Consider the following 14,582-nt stretch of genomic DNA (forward strand, 5'->3'; position numbering starts at 1 on the left):
TGGTACTGCAGCCTCTAGGATCTGAGGTGAACCTGAGGATGAAGTGCTCACTTTAAGCTTTAGTTGTAAGGGTCTTCACATCCCTAACAATGAAAAGTCTTTACATTTTGTCCCTCAAGTTTTGGACAATGGTTGCTGAAATCATGTTCATTGTCCTGAACAGCAAGATTTCTTGAATGCATATCTGGGGTCAGATGTAGAAATAATGTGTGTGCACAAAAACCACATATACACCATTTCCCACACATAAACTGTTAAAGTGTTAAGATTTCTAAATACATCAAGAAAAGAGAATGTGTGGTGAGACCACAGATTTCATCACAATACCTTAGCTGGCCTGTACTTTATTTGATCATTTATGCATTATAAACTTACATTGTGCAGACAAACATTGTTCAATCCCACAAAACTTTATTTCAAATTCTAGTGGAGATCCAAAAGTTTCCAAAGATACCAAATGTGTCTGAATTTTGGGGAAATGTATCTATAATAATGAACTAGACATGTAGGGTATTTCCATTTGATGGAACGGCGCAACCATGAAAAACATCTTGAACCAACAATATAAACCAATCATTGTTTACCGGAAGCTAACAACAGCAAGGTAGCGGTAAGACACTTACCAAGAATTAAGCCAAGAATAGATCCTTCTATGTGTGTGTTTGTACAGCTGACTGCAGTCACATATGTAACTGAATGAGCAGTCAGTAGTAGAGTCCCTCTGGACAGCTGGCCCACAGGAAGCTGTTTTAATGTGAAAGGCTATCATAGCTGCCGGCTGTATAGCAGCTCAACATTTGTAGATAGTGTTAATAATGTTAATAACACCTTGTATAAACAGACCTTGAAAGTGTTTGGTTAACACTTCCAGTGTAGCTTTACAACCCAACTCAACTAGGTGTGAAAGGTCCACCCTGCTGCCACCGCAGCTGACAGCAGACAGGTGTGACACTACTACTGTAACATGTTTACCACTGAAATGACACAGTGAACTCAAGCATAAAAAGGAAATAACAATGTGTATTGTATTTCATTTCATTTGTTTGATTTATCTCGTATTGAATAGGATGTTTTTAACACACGTAAAATTACTATGAAAGGAAAAACTGGATGTTAAACCTACAGTGTGGAACTTTAACACGTCAATGAATGTCTGTTACATTCAAGCCCCAGATGTGTTCACACAACGCTGATTAAGCCTATAACCGCCAGATAAATCTCTCTGTATTTCACAGTATACAGAGGTTTTAAATCTCATGTCTGGCTGGCTGTTTGGACGTTAATCGTGCGGCTCTTCTAGACTTTCCAAATGTTATCGGACTTAAATTCTGATAGTGAGACGAGTCATTCTGCAGGGGTTGTGTGAGGCTCAAAATTAAGTCATCCACCGTTTTACAGCCGCAACTGGAATACTGGGACAAATCCCAGCAGGCCGGTGAACCGTCAAAACATATCCGTTTTTACCGGCCCTCTCAGTGTGCGTGTAATTCGGGGTGTGCTGCACTCCAGCTTTAAGGGGTTGGTTAACAATCCAAGAGCTCAGTCACTGCTCCGTGAGTTCAAAGCTCTTTTCAGGCATGGACTATATAAAATTGCCGACTTCCTTTTTGTCACTCAGATATACGTAGGTGACATAAATTCACACTTGACAGGGCATTTAGTAAAGAAAGTGCCACAATGCTCATGTGATATTTGGTGCCTGGTGTACAAGAGGAAGCGGTATCACTACTAAAACACGTGTGATGATATGAAAGAGAAAGAGTCCATCATGAGTGCCGAGGACACTCGCCCTTCTCTGCTAGTGAACGTTAACAAGACCTTCAATTGTGAACCTCATTTCATTCCTGTTGACTTGCATGCTTTATCTGCAGTGTTTTTCTGGATATTAATTTGTGCTGGCAGCTGACATGGATGGAATTAGAAAGTGAAAGAAGTGATACAGCTGGTCTCATTATTACTGTGTAACTACTTCTCCCCCACTCACCCGATACAAGCTGAATTTCCTCAATGATATAAAAATGTTTCTTTCACAATGTGTCATACTTTATTGAACTGATTTTCATTTTCTTTGACACAGGAGATGATACGTGCATGTGAAATGTATTACAGTCATCTTCATGCAAACAAGCCGAGCGTTTAATCTCTCGCTGTTTATTTGACCTTTATGTTCATCTCATGGCATTTTTTAGTTCAGACTTTCTTAGTGTAACTGATATGACCTCATCAGATTTATATAATGAGCTACATATCTGAAAGGGACTTAATATGTGCAGCATACAGGACGCATCTTATACTATTCTCACTATTTAACTGATATGAACTATTCATTTGTGCTTTTATTTAATGGGTATGAAGACTACAGATCACATCATTTACTCATTTGGCACCTGATTTTGACTTAATTTTAGTTTTTTGACAAAAATGTATATTAGTTTTAGTCAAATTTTAGTCTAAATGTATCATGTATTTTCAATTTCTATGTCATCTAAGCATTTTGAGGTAATAGCATCTTTGTTGTGTCCAATTTACCATGGTTACGGGTTGTTTACTTGTTGACACACATAGTGTCCACTCACCTGTTCACTAAAATACTGTTACTGTCTGGGTTTAGCTTGAGAGGAGAAGCTCAAACGGGGGATAATGTGATAATTTTTTGGTGAACATCTAGAGGAAGTGCATCGTGAAGAGATCTTTAAATGGTCATCATGAAACGGAGGAATGATTACAGAAAGAAAAACCTCTTTCAGTTTTCATTTGGGCTCCTGACTGTTGTTAGAAAACAACCCTGTAGACTAATCCATCAAAGTATTTTAATGTTTTAATTATTTTATTTTGAAGGTCAGACATCCATATGAGAAGTCTTGATGCATCTCAACTGAAGACTCTTCCAAATAAGTTTTTTCCCGTTAAAGTTTAATAACTGTGCACACAGTTTATCAGTCTATGCTTTTTATCATATGAGCCACATATGACCCACAGATGGAAACACATTCAAACTAAAGCTGAAATCAACACTTGACCTTCATAGTCATTGTTTCATTTCATATCTAATGTGCTGCTGTACAGAGGAAACACAACAATAACATCTTTAAATGTCATAATACCTTTCGCATTGTGGTGAACACTGTTACAGTAGATATTGAAATAATCAGTTATATCTATACCTTCCCAGAACTTCCCCGATCTCATAGAAGTCTGCCACATTTTCAGGCTTGAACACCGCCATGTTGATTAGTTTCACCTCGATCCCTCCGGTCCTTCGTTAGTCCACTCCCGGCTATTTAGCAGTCAACTTCAAGTGGTTCATGATCCTCCAAACTCGACCGGATGGCCCTGAGTATGAGTAACACATACCACAGAATAAGATGTATGTTAACAGTAGAAAAGAGATAACACAGTGTGTACAGCTGACTGTACACACAGTCAGCTGCTAGTCAACTATTTATAACAGAACCCAATAATGTGCCCAGAGAGTCTGTCAGATCTAACATCTGTCCTCATTGTATCACAGGTGTTTTCCAATTAAGAGTGTCCTGCCTGTGACCCTGATCCAAGTCTTTTACTTTTTTTTTACTAAACACATTTTGACTACAGTCAGGGTCTGAAATTAACTTTTTGTCTCACCTGCCAACAGGACTGGTAGATCCAAAAAATCCACCAGCCAAGCAAAGTAATAAATTGGCTTTTTGTGTCACTTATACTAACTCCTTGTAAATGTTGCCACATGATAGCTAGTTAATTAATGGTAGCTAGCACCAGGCTAGCGGCAAGAGACAGTTTAGCAGAGAGCTGTGATGTGGAGTAGCTGATGTCCGCTATGGTGAACAGTGCCGTGAAACTAGGAGCACTGGAGATGGTCTGTGGCTGGCACTTCTTTAACTCAGACCACTGTTCAGACACATCTACCCGCATTTGACAGTTGGTATGTGTTGATTTCAGACCCTGAGTACAGTATAGATAACACATGGATCTGAAATGATCGAGTTCACTCAGCAGTCATTTAGTAGAGATATAGAACGTGAAACGTGAAAGGTTGATGTTCACTATATCTAAAAGCAAGAGGTTACATTAAGATACAGCTGATAAACTGTTTCCACACTGAAAGACGTGACTCATATTGACACTATGCATATTTCCCAGATACTGTTTAGTTTCATGTTGATTGGAGAGAACATGGGTAAAGTTGTGATATTCCACCTGTCACTACACACTACGACCTTATGTGACCTGTGACTTATTCCTGCCAGCTGTGGGTCCTTATCTTACATTGTGTTACATATTAATACAGATATGGTATCTAGTGTAATCTGACTTTACAAACACTGTGACTTTACATGATGTGAAGGTCACTCCTGCCATTCTTCTGTTTACATCACCATCAATAGTTACGCCTCAGACATTGCTTTGTTTCAGATAAATATAGCATTTTATTAACTTTACACTAAAACTACTGTGATTTTATATAACTAGAAGTTTACTCATATATACTACAGGATTTTGCTTCTCTTCAGTATTCAGCTGTGCAGATGCAGATGTGTTCTGGTTCAGGTCCGTTCCTTTAGGCAGAGCAGAGTGTCTAGGATGCTTTTTGCTTTTTTATGTCGCAGTAGTGGAGAAGCTTAGAAGAGTAAAGTCTGCACTTTAGGAGGAAATGGGTGCCAGCAGCTGCCAGCGGCTGTGCAAAGAGGTTTCTGATTGATGGCAAAGCAACTGACAGACAGACTAGGAAGGGATCTGCATACAATTACCCTTACAGGGATAAATATAGTTGAAATGAATTGAATTGGATTAGTGAGAGAGGATTAATGTGCTATATTTTTACCCCAGAGTCTGTTTTCTAAACTAGTATTTTGTTGAAGTGCTCAGTCATTGTTACACATCCACTCTGCTTATTGTGGCCAAAATGAATGAACTAAACATGTAATCACGTCTGATCATGTGACTTCACATTTCTACGGGTAATCTCTGTAAGCATGCGGACAGAAGTGAGTAAATTACACCAGTTAAGACAGAATCATATCGTCAAATCCCTCAAATTCAACAGCTGAAGAATTTAAAAAAATCTTTTGCTGTGTTCCAGACATTTCTGGTCATCACCCATTTGGGCAGTGGGTGTGTAGCCCCCAGCCAATAACAACATGCAGGATGTGAGGTGGGGACTCGTAGCGTAGCGACCAGTCCTCTGTTCCACTTTGCTCTCTGTCTCTGTGTCATGGATGATTAAAGAGCTGCAGGTCTGTGTGTCTGTTGACCGAGGGAAGGAAGGCCACAGCAGACAGGATGAAGCTCTGTATTCACACAAATCCAGCAATGCAGCACCTTCCTGCAGGGCTGAGTGGAGGTGTGGGTGTGTTTATTTGTGCTTTAGAACATAAATCAGAAATCAACAACCAGAAAGCCTTTTATTTATCTGATTCACGCCTTTGTTCTCACCATTACTGCTTTTCATTCCCTCCCTAGCTCACGGAAACATTATTTTCTGAAAGATTTAGAATATACAGTACTGTGCAAAAGCTTTAGGCACCCCAGATGTTTAGATTCTTATCCATTATGCAATACCATCAGGGAGGTGTCTGACATGACAATGACCCCGAGCATACAGCTAGAGTCATTAAGAACTATTCTCAGCAATAAGAAGAATGATGAGTCCTGCAACAGATGGTATGATATGGCTCCAGCAGAGTCCTGATCTCAATATCATGGAGTCAATCTGGGATTACATGAAGAAGCACCTGAGATGTTCTAAATAATAAATCCACAGAAGGACATTCTTTCTCCAGGATGGAAGTTACAATGAAAAACTGTGTTGAAGTGCATGGGGGAGCAATGGATTGGGAACAACTGGCCTAGATTGTCCATCCTGCCATGTGCTTGAGAACAGTTCTTCCATCCATTAGCCTTCCTGATCAAACATGATCTATTAGAACTGAACATCCAGCCTCTACCAGCCCACTCTCAAAGCTCCTGTCTCTCTGGATCAGGACAAATGATCATTATTTTCATTATCAATCTGATGAGTCTGATCATTTAGTCTATAAAATGCCGATCACAACTTAACAAAATACTCTTGAAGAAGGTCCAGAGGGGCTGAAATGTTAGTATGATGAATAAACTGTGATGCTGAGCAGAGCAGTGTGCAGGATCTTTTTTTTCTTTCAAGTGATTCTTTCCAACACACCTGCATCTGAGATAGCTGGATGTGCAAATATCTCCTCACCACTTCCAAAAGCCTATCTCATCTTCATACAGCTTGTTTTCTCTGCTCAAAAACATTTAGCAGATGATTACATAAGAAAGAAAAGCACCACATCTTCATATTGGAGAAACTGGAACTAGAGATAGTTTATCATTTCTGCATGAACAAATGAAGTGCTGATTATTCTGTTGATGGACACATCCTGCTATTGGATATCCAGTCATTGAAGCCCTCGCCCTCTGCTCTACATGTCCCCTGTGTGTCAGGATGGAAAATGAATCTAGGTAAAAGTGAACTGAAACGCCTGACAACAACTTTCCGTTACATCATTTACTGTTATACTTGACATACAAGGGTGGAGGTTAGCACTAAGTTTAACACTTTATCAGTCAACTCACTTCTTCTGTTAACTCTTTGAGTGTGATCATCGGTCATTGCGACACATTTCCTCATCAGTACCAATTCAACAGGTTGAACACAGTTCTTTCCACCATCTTTACATTCTTTTAAAATGTATTTTTCTCCTGCACATTTTTTTAACAAGACTTACTGGTTTAAGACAAGCCTTTCTGTGGAAGAGGGAGGTCTCTAAAGACATCAGCTGCTTCTACTGAAGCCCTGGTGACATGTGGGTGTAGCACTTCCTAATTTAATGCTCTACTGCTGGTTCTAAACCTGAGGATTGTTTCATACTGGCTGCAACACAATAACTTATCTCATCAAAAGCCCCCTCCTCTAGTCATCTATACAGTGTATTATCTATGTATTGATAAAACATTTGCATTATTCCAACTATTGTCAGGACATTTTCTATTCTGAGAATCACCTCTTAGAAATCTGTCAGATAGGAATTCATACATGTCCATACATGTTACCCCATGTCCATACATGTTCCCTCTCTGATAACACATCCTGACCGACAACTCTCAGCACCTTAAAAGGATGACATCCGCTGTATGCAACCTACTTCCCTCTATATGTGAGACTTCCCTACATGATCAAGTATGACAGAAATGTGCTTTTAACCTGTCCAGCAATCATGTCTAGAACATTTACTGTCATCTCTGGAGAATCTTTCACACATGTTCAGATGATAAAGAATAAAACCTGATCATAGCAATGTCACTACAAACACGACTAGATACAGTGAGAAAGATGTTTATCATTGAACTCTCAGCCTTGCTGTTTACATACCTTCATTTGGAGAGAATGAGTCTGACAATGAATGCTCTCTTTTAAAGCCAAACCAGTCAGGACAAAGACATCAGAAGTGAGTCAGCATCACTGAATAAGACATTTATTGTTGTCAAGCTAATTGTGACAATATCATGATATAGGTCATGTCATGACTGACAGGACATCTGATCTTATATTCTCCTCGTATTCTTCTTCTATCTCAGAAACATTTCAAGGATTAGATCATTTCTGTCTGCTCAAACTCTGGAAACTGTTATCCTTCATTAGCAGCTGACTGGACTATTGTAGTCCCCTGCTCTCTGGCATCAGTGAAAAATCTCTCTCCCACCTCCGGCTCGTTCAAAACTCTGCTGCCAGACTTTTAAGTGGGAGAAGGAAACATGATCACATGTTGCCATTGCTGGCTTCCCTACACTGGCTACCTGTTGCTCTTTGAATTTATTTATAGATTACTTATAAAGGAGCTTTTATTGCCCTATGTCACCTCTTGCTCCCTGAGATCCTCAGATGCCTCTTTTCTCATTGTTCCAACGTCCAGACTCAGACTCACAGGGGATGGAACCGTTGCAGTTAGAATGACCTGCCTGAGATCAGGGCTGCAAACTGTTTCCTCTTTGTTTAGTTTGTTTTAATCCCTGTGTCTTCTAATGTGTTCTGTTTTTATTATAAAGCACTTTCTAAGTGTGTTTTGAAGTGTTATATAAATAAAGTTCCTAGTGGTTTCCTGGTGTGTGGCTTTACTGGCAGCTGGTAATCTGATGTCTATCATAATAAATTCAGTACTTCATGGTTTTTCTGACTGTTGACAGAAAAGAATAAGCAATATTTAACATTGTTTCAGGCTCTGCTGCTCATTATATTGTGTATTATGTTATACTGAACCATTACTAAACATAAATAAAGTGGGACATTGTGATGCTGATGAGAGACCAGCTGCTGAACTAAATGCACATTTAAAGGCAACTTTTTTCCTGATGTAAAGTAGTGCTGTCAGTAGGGGAGCTGTCAATCACTGATCCCAGATAGCATACAGAAGAGGGGCCACTTCAGGCAATAATGCAGCACTGCTAGCCTTCTTCTAGTCTGGACAAACGTAATGTGAGCCTGAAATAGCCCACATGTAAAATAACAAACATGGCCCAAATATCCCAAATCAAATGTGGGCCTATTTTGGTAAAGAAGTGGTGCTCTCAGATATGTTTATTCTGGATGAGGGCCACTTCTGGTTTATCTGGTTTGTTCTTGGTTAACATATTGCTTGCTTGTGGCCCAGATCTGGGAAACAAAAGCGAACCACCCAAGTACTATCGTTCCATGCGATATAAGAGCCGGATGAAAGTAATGAAAGTGTCGGGTGTGGCCCTGAACTGGGCTACATTCACTTTGTTATCTGGGATGCAATCTGACTCCAGATCTGCACACCATTAGTAAAATAACAGAACAATCCAACAGCAGTCTATAACCATAAAACATAAAAACATCCTGCCACGTGTCTGGAGAATGTGTCTCTTTGACACTGACTGACTCTTTTTAGAGTATATATATATATATATATATATGAGATCATAGCAACATATAGTATAACAAGGAATGTGTCTTGCTTTAATGACATCAGTCAGTATGTTGTTATAATGAGAAGCATTTCTTGTTTAACGAGATACCTTCATGTTGTGTAATAGCAACACTGATGTATATTATTCAAACAAGTTGAAGTTATATTATGTTGTGACTGAAGCAGCAGTAATACATATGTAGTGAAAAACATCATTATGACATGAAAAGTATCTTGTTAAAACAAGAAAATGTTTTTTCACTTCTTTATTCATGACATTGCAAAAGCAAAGTGAAACTCTCAGATCGGTGTGAAAGTGAATTCTCTAACTGCCCACTGCTTGACTGATGACCTGCTGACTACTTCTCCCACAAAGACTTTCACACAAGTATTGTTTCAACTGTTCTCTGTATGCTAAAAATGAACACAAGATTATCAGAAGTCCATTTTCAGAGACCTTTAGCTTTCTACAGAGCAGTGATGTGGTTTGACAGCGTGCAGCGTCACAATACTGCATCAACACAATCTCTACAGGCAGTGAGACTGAAGGATGATCCCGTGTCCCTCCATTCACTCTTCTCTTTTCCCCTCTTTATCTCCTTCTTCCTGTTCATTTTCTTTCCTTTCTTACTTCCTGTATTTCTTTCTTTCCCTCTTCTCTTTTTTGTTTTTACCCTTTCTTCATTTCTTTCTTAGTCAATCTCCACCTTTACCGAAACAACACCTCCATTCTCTGTCTCTCTTTTACTAATCCTGACCACATACAAGCCCGACCAGTCTCACACCTGCAGCTCTCACTGTCTTTCTCATTCATTGCTCACATAACCTGACACACAGGTTGACACACACACAGCTTTTCCCTTTAAACACGCACTGACAGAATGGGAATCCTGTTTTCCTCGGAGGGAACTTGTTGCTGTCTGGGATGTAAAAAGTTTCAAATATGAATACAGCAGCTGAAATATACTCCCAAGAGCAGATGATGACTCTTTAAGTCCACCATAAATCAGCATGTGTTCCATGCATAATAGTTCATGATTTAACTCAGCATCACAATGATCAAAAACCATGAGACATTTAAATACCTCTCTAGTGAAATGTAAATGAAAGTATCATTTAAAAGCTAGTTTAGTATTTTGCATGTTGTATTTTTTTATTTCTGAATTGATTTTTAAAGTTGAAATCTATTTGATTTGACTATTTTACATGCAAAATAAACTGCTGACAGTTTGGTGAGGAAGTGGTTCATGTTGCGACATGCTGGTGATCCTAGTAATGACTGTGGCTTTTTTTTAAATGACACACTTGTATAAAGTGTAACATGTTGCTCATCTACATGTGTTGTAAATAAAAAATGCAACGCTGCAGGCAACAGTTTGGCCAGACATTAAAAACTGTACAGAATCATTATTCATAACCAATAAGTTAGATGTGCATAGAAGCACAGAGGTTTCTGTGGTTATATTGCAACAGTTTGCTGTTGGTTGAACACAGTAGAGGGCTTTTATTTTGAAACAACGGACAGAGGCAACATCTGGCCGATGTGAGTGATGGTCCCTGTGGTCCAGCCAAAAAGTTATGAGGCTCTGTCGGTCAGGAAATCATCCAGAGCGTGGGATCATTCTGAACATGTAAAGTTAAAGGACAACCCCGAGAAAGTGACAAACTCTGCATGCAAAGATCCGCCTGTCACTCCTCCACGTCAACATGACTTATCATCTGCAGCATGTAAGTAGCCTAACATTAGCCACCTAGTCATTACTGTTTTTGCTGTTAGCGGTGTCGTTAACAGGTGGCTCACTTTGAGTGTGCGCTTGTAAAATTGATATTTTAAAGGTGCATTATTACAGTTTTGTATTTTTGCAGCTCAGTGTTAACAATGTTACTTATGACATTCTCTCTCAGCCATGGAACTCAAAACATTTTCTGATGCCCCAAAAATATATATTTAAATCATTAATTTAATATTCTAAACGTGCGATGACTAGCCTTAGCTGATGGGTGCTAGCTGTTGTGGATGACAGAACCTGGTAAGAATCACTTATTAATCTTTATTCAGTCTTTATTCAGTTTCATGAGTCTGGTTCATTGTTCTGGACAAACTCATTTTCATAAAGTTGGAGTCGAGTTGTGTTTATGGAAATACAGATACTGTCCGTCAACTCCCCGCGCCCTATCAGATCTCCTGCTCTCCACAGAAAATGAATAGAGTCCATCCAACTTCACACAGGCCTACATCATTGCATCCAATCTGCTCTGTATGCACCGTTAGCATTGTAGTGCGCTGCTGGATTGGCATCGCCACACCCTGTACCGCGCCTTTCCTCCCACTGTGAGTGAGTCACCAAGATATCAAACCAGTGCAATCGAGGAAATAACCTTAGTGCACCGCAGGAAGATAGCAGTTCGCCGGTGGACTCACACTGCACTTTACGCCTTGCACCTGCACTAGATAGAGACATATTGTATGAAGTTACTGGAGCTGTAAATTCACCTCTTCTAAGCAGAAGGCAGAATAGAACGTTGTCTTGGAGCCAGACAAGCCCGGGCAAGGCGTCTCTTCCTCCAGGCAGCGCTCCTGCTCCTGCTGTCTGACTCACCCTGATCAGTGGATGTTTCCACGGCTGTCACTGGGGGTGCAGCACTATCTTCTTCCTTTTTATGGCGGGTGGCAACTCATGTTAAGGTGCATTACTGTCACCTACTAGTGTAAACCAGAGTTATCTACCCTCATTGACAAACACAGCAAACCAGCAGCTTTCTCCAGCAATAGGAGGAAATTCATTTTTTCCTACCGGCTAGAGTGGCAGCTGGTTTCCATAATTTACTCGACAAATTTACCCACATTGGGCGAATGGTGAGTGTTAATTTTGGACCCTGTTGTGCAGACATTAGGGATGTTACAGGATCATTAACTGGCTGTCCTCCTTGGGCGTTCCAGCAACACTGAAATATATTACCATAGTCAGCAGGGCTGTTTGGCTATTCTGCTACAGTTTATGTATGCAGTGTGCATTCTGCAGCTTTATACATCCTATATGCCTAGATTAACATCTTCATATGCTATACTTTCTAAACTGACACCCTGGTCTGACCCAACGTCTGTTATACATTTTAGTTTAAAGATAATCCTGATAATAACTGATATATAACCATACCCAGTAAATATTGGTCGGACGGTGGTGTTGTGAGCCTGTTTTTTATTTTAAATACACAAACATTTTATTCAGATATCCTAGATGGACATTTTCTCCATTTAGAATGAACATCGTTGTAGGTTTTAACAGTTTAGAAGTGATATGAGTTTCATCTGGATTGGTAAGAGTTACGAAGGCTTTGTTATCGAAATAGTTTTGTCTTTATATTTTTGTCTCATTCACTTTGAATTCCATATGATGCACTTTGCTCCATCGAGGCACTGCAGCAGGCTAATGCTAACGCTAACATGTCAAACAGTCGCTGATGCAGTCGCATTGTAGAACATACATGCTAACTGTTGCAGCTCGGCACATAGTAACTCTCATCTCTCCTGGGCCTTGAGAGGAAAGATGATGCTCTGATCATATCCAACATGAGTGAGATAAAATTACGAAGACACGTGACTCAATAGTAAATACTTCATAACTCTTACTAATGCAGATAAAGCTCTGAATTAAACATTTTTGTATCAAAATAAAAAAAACAAAACATGCATAAATTTGCACAGCGAAACTTTGACAAGTATTTGAAGTGTTTTTGAGGTCCAGGTGGCGCTTTATTAAACATGGAAGTCTGCTCACAATACACCAGCAGACACTGTGAGCTTCTAGCAATCATTAGAAGGAATAATTGACATTACACATGCATGTCTGTGTACCAAATATGTGCGCACTTCCTCTTAGAAGCAGTTGGACTTGTTGCAGTTTTTGCTGTCCTACAGAGACCACTTTTGGCCAGAAGCGCAACATTACGTCAGACCAATCTGGGACTTTTGTGGTCTCTAAAAAAATGTTTTTTGTTGTTTCCCAGAATTAAAGGGTTTAAAGAAAAGTCAGAAATAAAGAAAAGAAATAAGATAAACAGATTTCTTTTCTTGTTAAAAATAGGGCTTTAAGAACTTTTATCGGGTATTGTTTTAGTTGCAAATACAACATACAATAAGATAGCAGGTCTCTAAATTAGAAGCAATGAATAGTCATCTTTTTTAGTTTTAATAATTAAAATCTCCAGGTTTAAATGAGCTTAGACTTTCATTTTTTCGTCCATGTTTGACCCTACAAGTGGACTGCAGCATATTTGATCTTAACCTGTTGTGACAGGGTTTATGAGGGGGCAAATCCTACAGTTTTTAAGAAAAAAATAAATGCAGTAATGCTAAACTTTCTAATCCCATACGTGACACAGTTTGAAGTGAAAACTGGCACCTTCCGATATTAATGACAGTATAAATACGGAAGAATTTGTCGTATTTCTCTACACTGAAAAATTGTTTGCACACTGACCGTCGAAAGGAATGTAGAATAGTATCATCAACAGCTCAGCCTTTGAAACAGAACGTACTCACCAGTGTGACTGTTCGGCTTTCAGCTCGGACGTTCCCACGAACCGTCGTCTGTCCCGCGGATGTATCGCTGCTGTGTTCCTGGTAGATAGTGCTCTGCGGCTGTGCGCTCGGCCCTTCACGGCTCACAACGGCTCACGGCTAACAGCTCACAGCGGCTCACAGCTAACGGCTCACAGCTAAACAGCGGCTCACAGCGGTTTGCAGTTCACAGTGGCTCACAACTATCGGCTCACGACTCACAGTGGCTCAAAGCTAACATCTGCTCACGGTTCACAGCGGCTTAAAGGCGGTTGGGGAATGCGGAAAACACACACATTTCATGACAGCTTGATGTCATGTCCGAATTACCGTAAATATATGTTTAGAGCAAGTGGGTTTATGTGCGGACTCACAGTATTTACACGACACACCCACTATATGACAACCACTTTACTACATGACACATACACTTGTCACGGTTTAAGCGTGAGCAGAGGTGGGAGAGGTATTATGTCAGGAGCACTAACGGTAACTAAGCGGTATCAATGACCTTTATGACAGGGGTGAAATACCTGGGACTCCCCACTAGTTAGAACTGAAGAAGCCCCTTCATAAGAGGCGAAAGGTCTTCAAGTGTCTACAACCAAGTCCACTTACCGTCGATTCAACCCTCGTTCGAGTACTATGACCTGGATGACTGAGAATCTTCACAGACTGCATTTTGGTTGTTACTAAGAACATAACAAGGATATTTTGACCTGTTTCTAAATCTCTTTCACCTTTCATCTCACCAAGACACTCTGAATGACGCTTTCAAATATCAGATTCTGTCAACAGATATATGTTATGTTGCCACTGTGATAGACACAGCAAAGAAAGGAATTGTGCATGTTTTTTATTGTGTCAGGTTTTGGAGGTTTTTGAGCGCCAAATGAACAGATACAGCAGGTAACTGGAAATTCCACTTTTAACCTGAAAAGCCAAGAGCGATGGAATAACAAAGTTCATACACCTGTCAGTGTCACCTGCAGGGTGAGGATGAGGTAAAAGCACCGTCCTGATGAAAGCTAATGAAATATATGTATGTTGAATGTGTGTTATTTGCAGCCCGTCAG

At 39.9% G+C, this 14,582-nt stretch overlaps 1 protein-coding gene across 1 annotated transcript in view; it reads right to left on the reverse strand.

The window, feature by feature from the left end:
- si:dkey-240h12.4 (death-associated protein kinase 2) overlaps nucleotides 1–13,840 on the reverse strand; it is a 26,819-nt gene extending 12,979 nt beyond the window's left edge. Inside the window, exons 1-2 of the mRNA XM_067611671.1 lie at nucleotides 13,489–13,840; nucleotides 3,165–3,333 (exon numbers count right to left, since the gene is read on the reverse strand). Coding sequence (XP_067467772.1) covers nucleotides 3,165–3,226 — 62 coding nt within the window. The 5' untranslated portion in view covers nucleotides 3,227–3,333; nucleotides 13,489–13,840. The remainder of the gene's footprint in view (nucleotides 1–3,164; nucleotides 3,334–13,488) is intronic.
- Nucleotides 13,841–14,582: the final 742 nt, after the last annotated feature.

Source organism: Thunnus thynnus, chromosome 15 (genome assembly GCF_963924715.1).
Source record: "Thunnus thynnus chromosome 15, fThuThy2.1, whole genome shotgun sequence".
Lineage (NCBI taxonomy): Eukaryota > Metazoa > Chordata > Actinopteri > Scombriformes > Scombridae > Thunnus > Thunnus thynnus.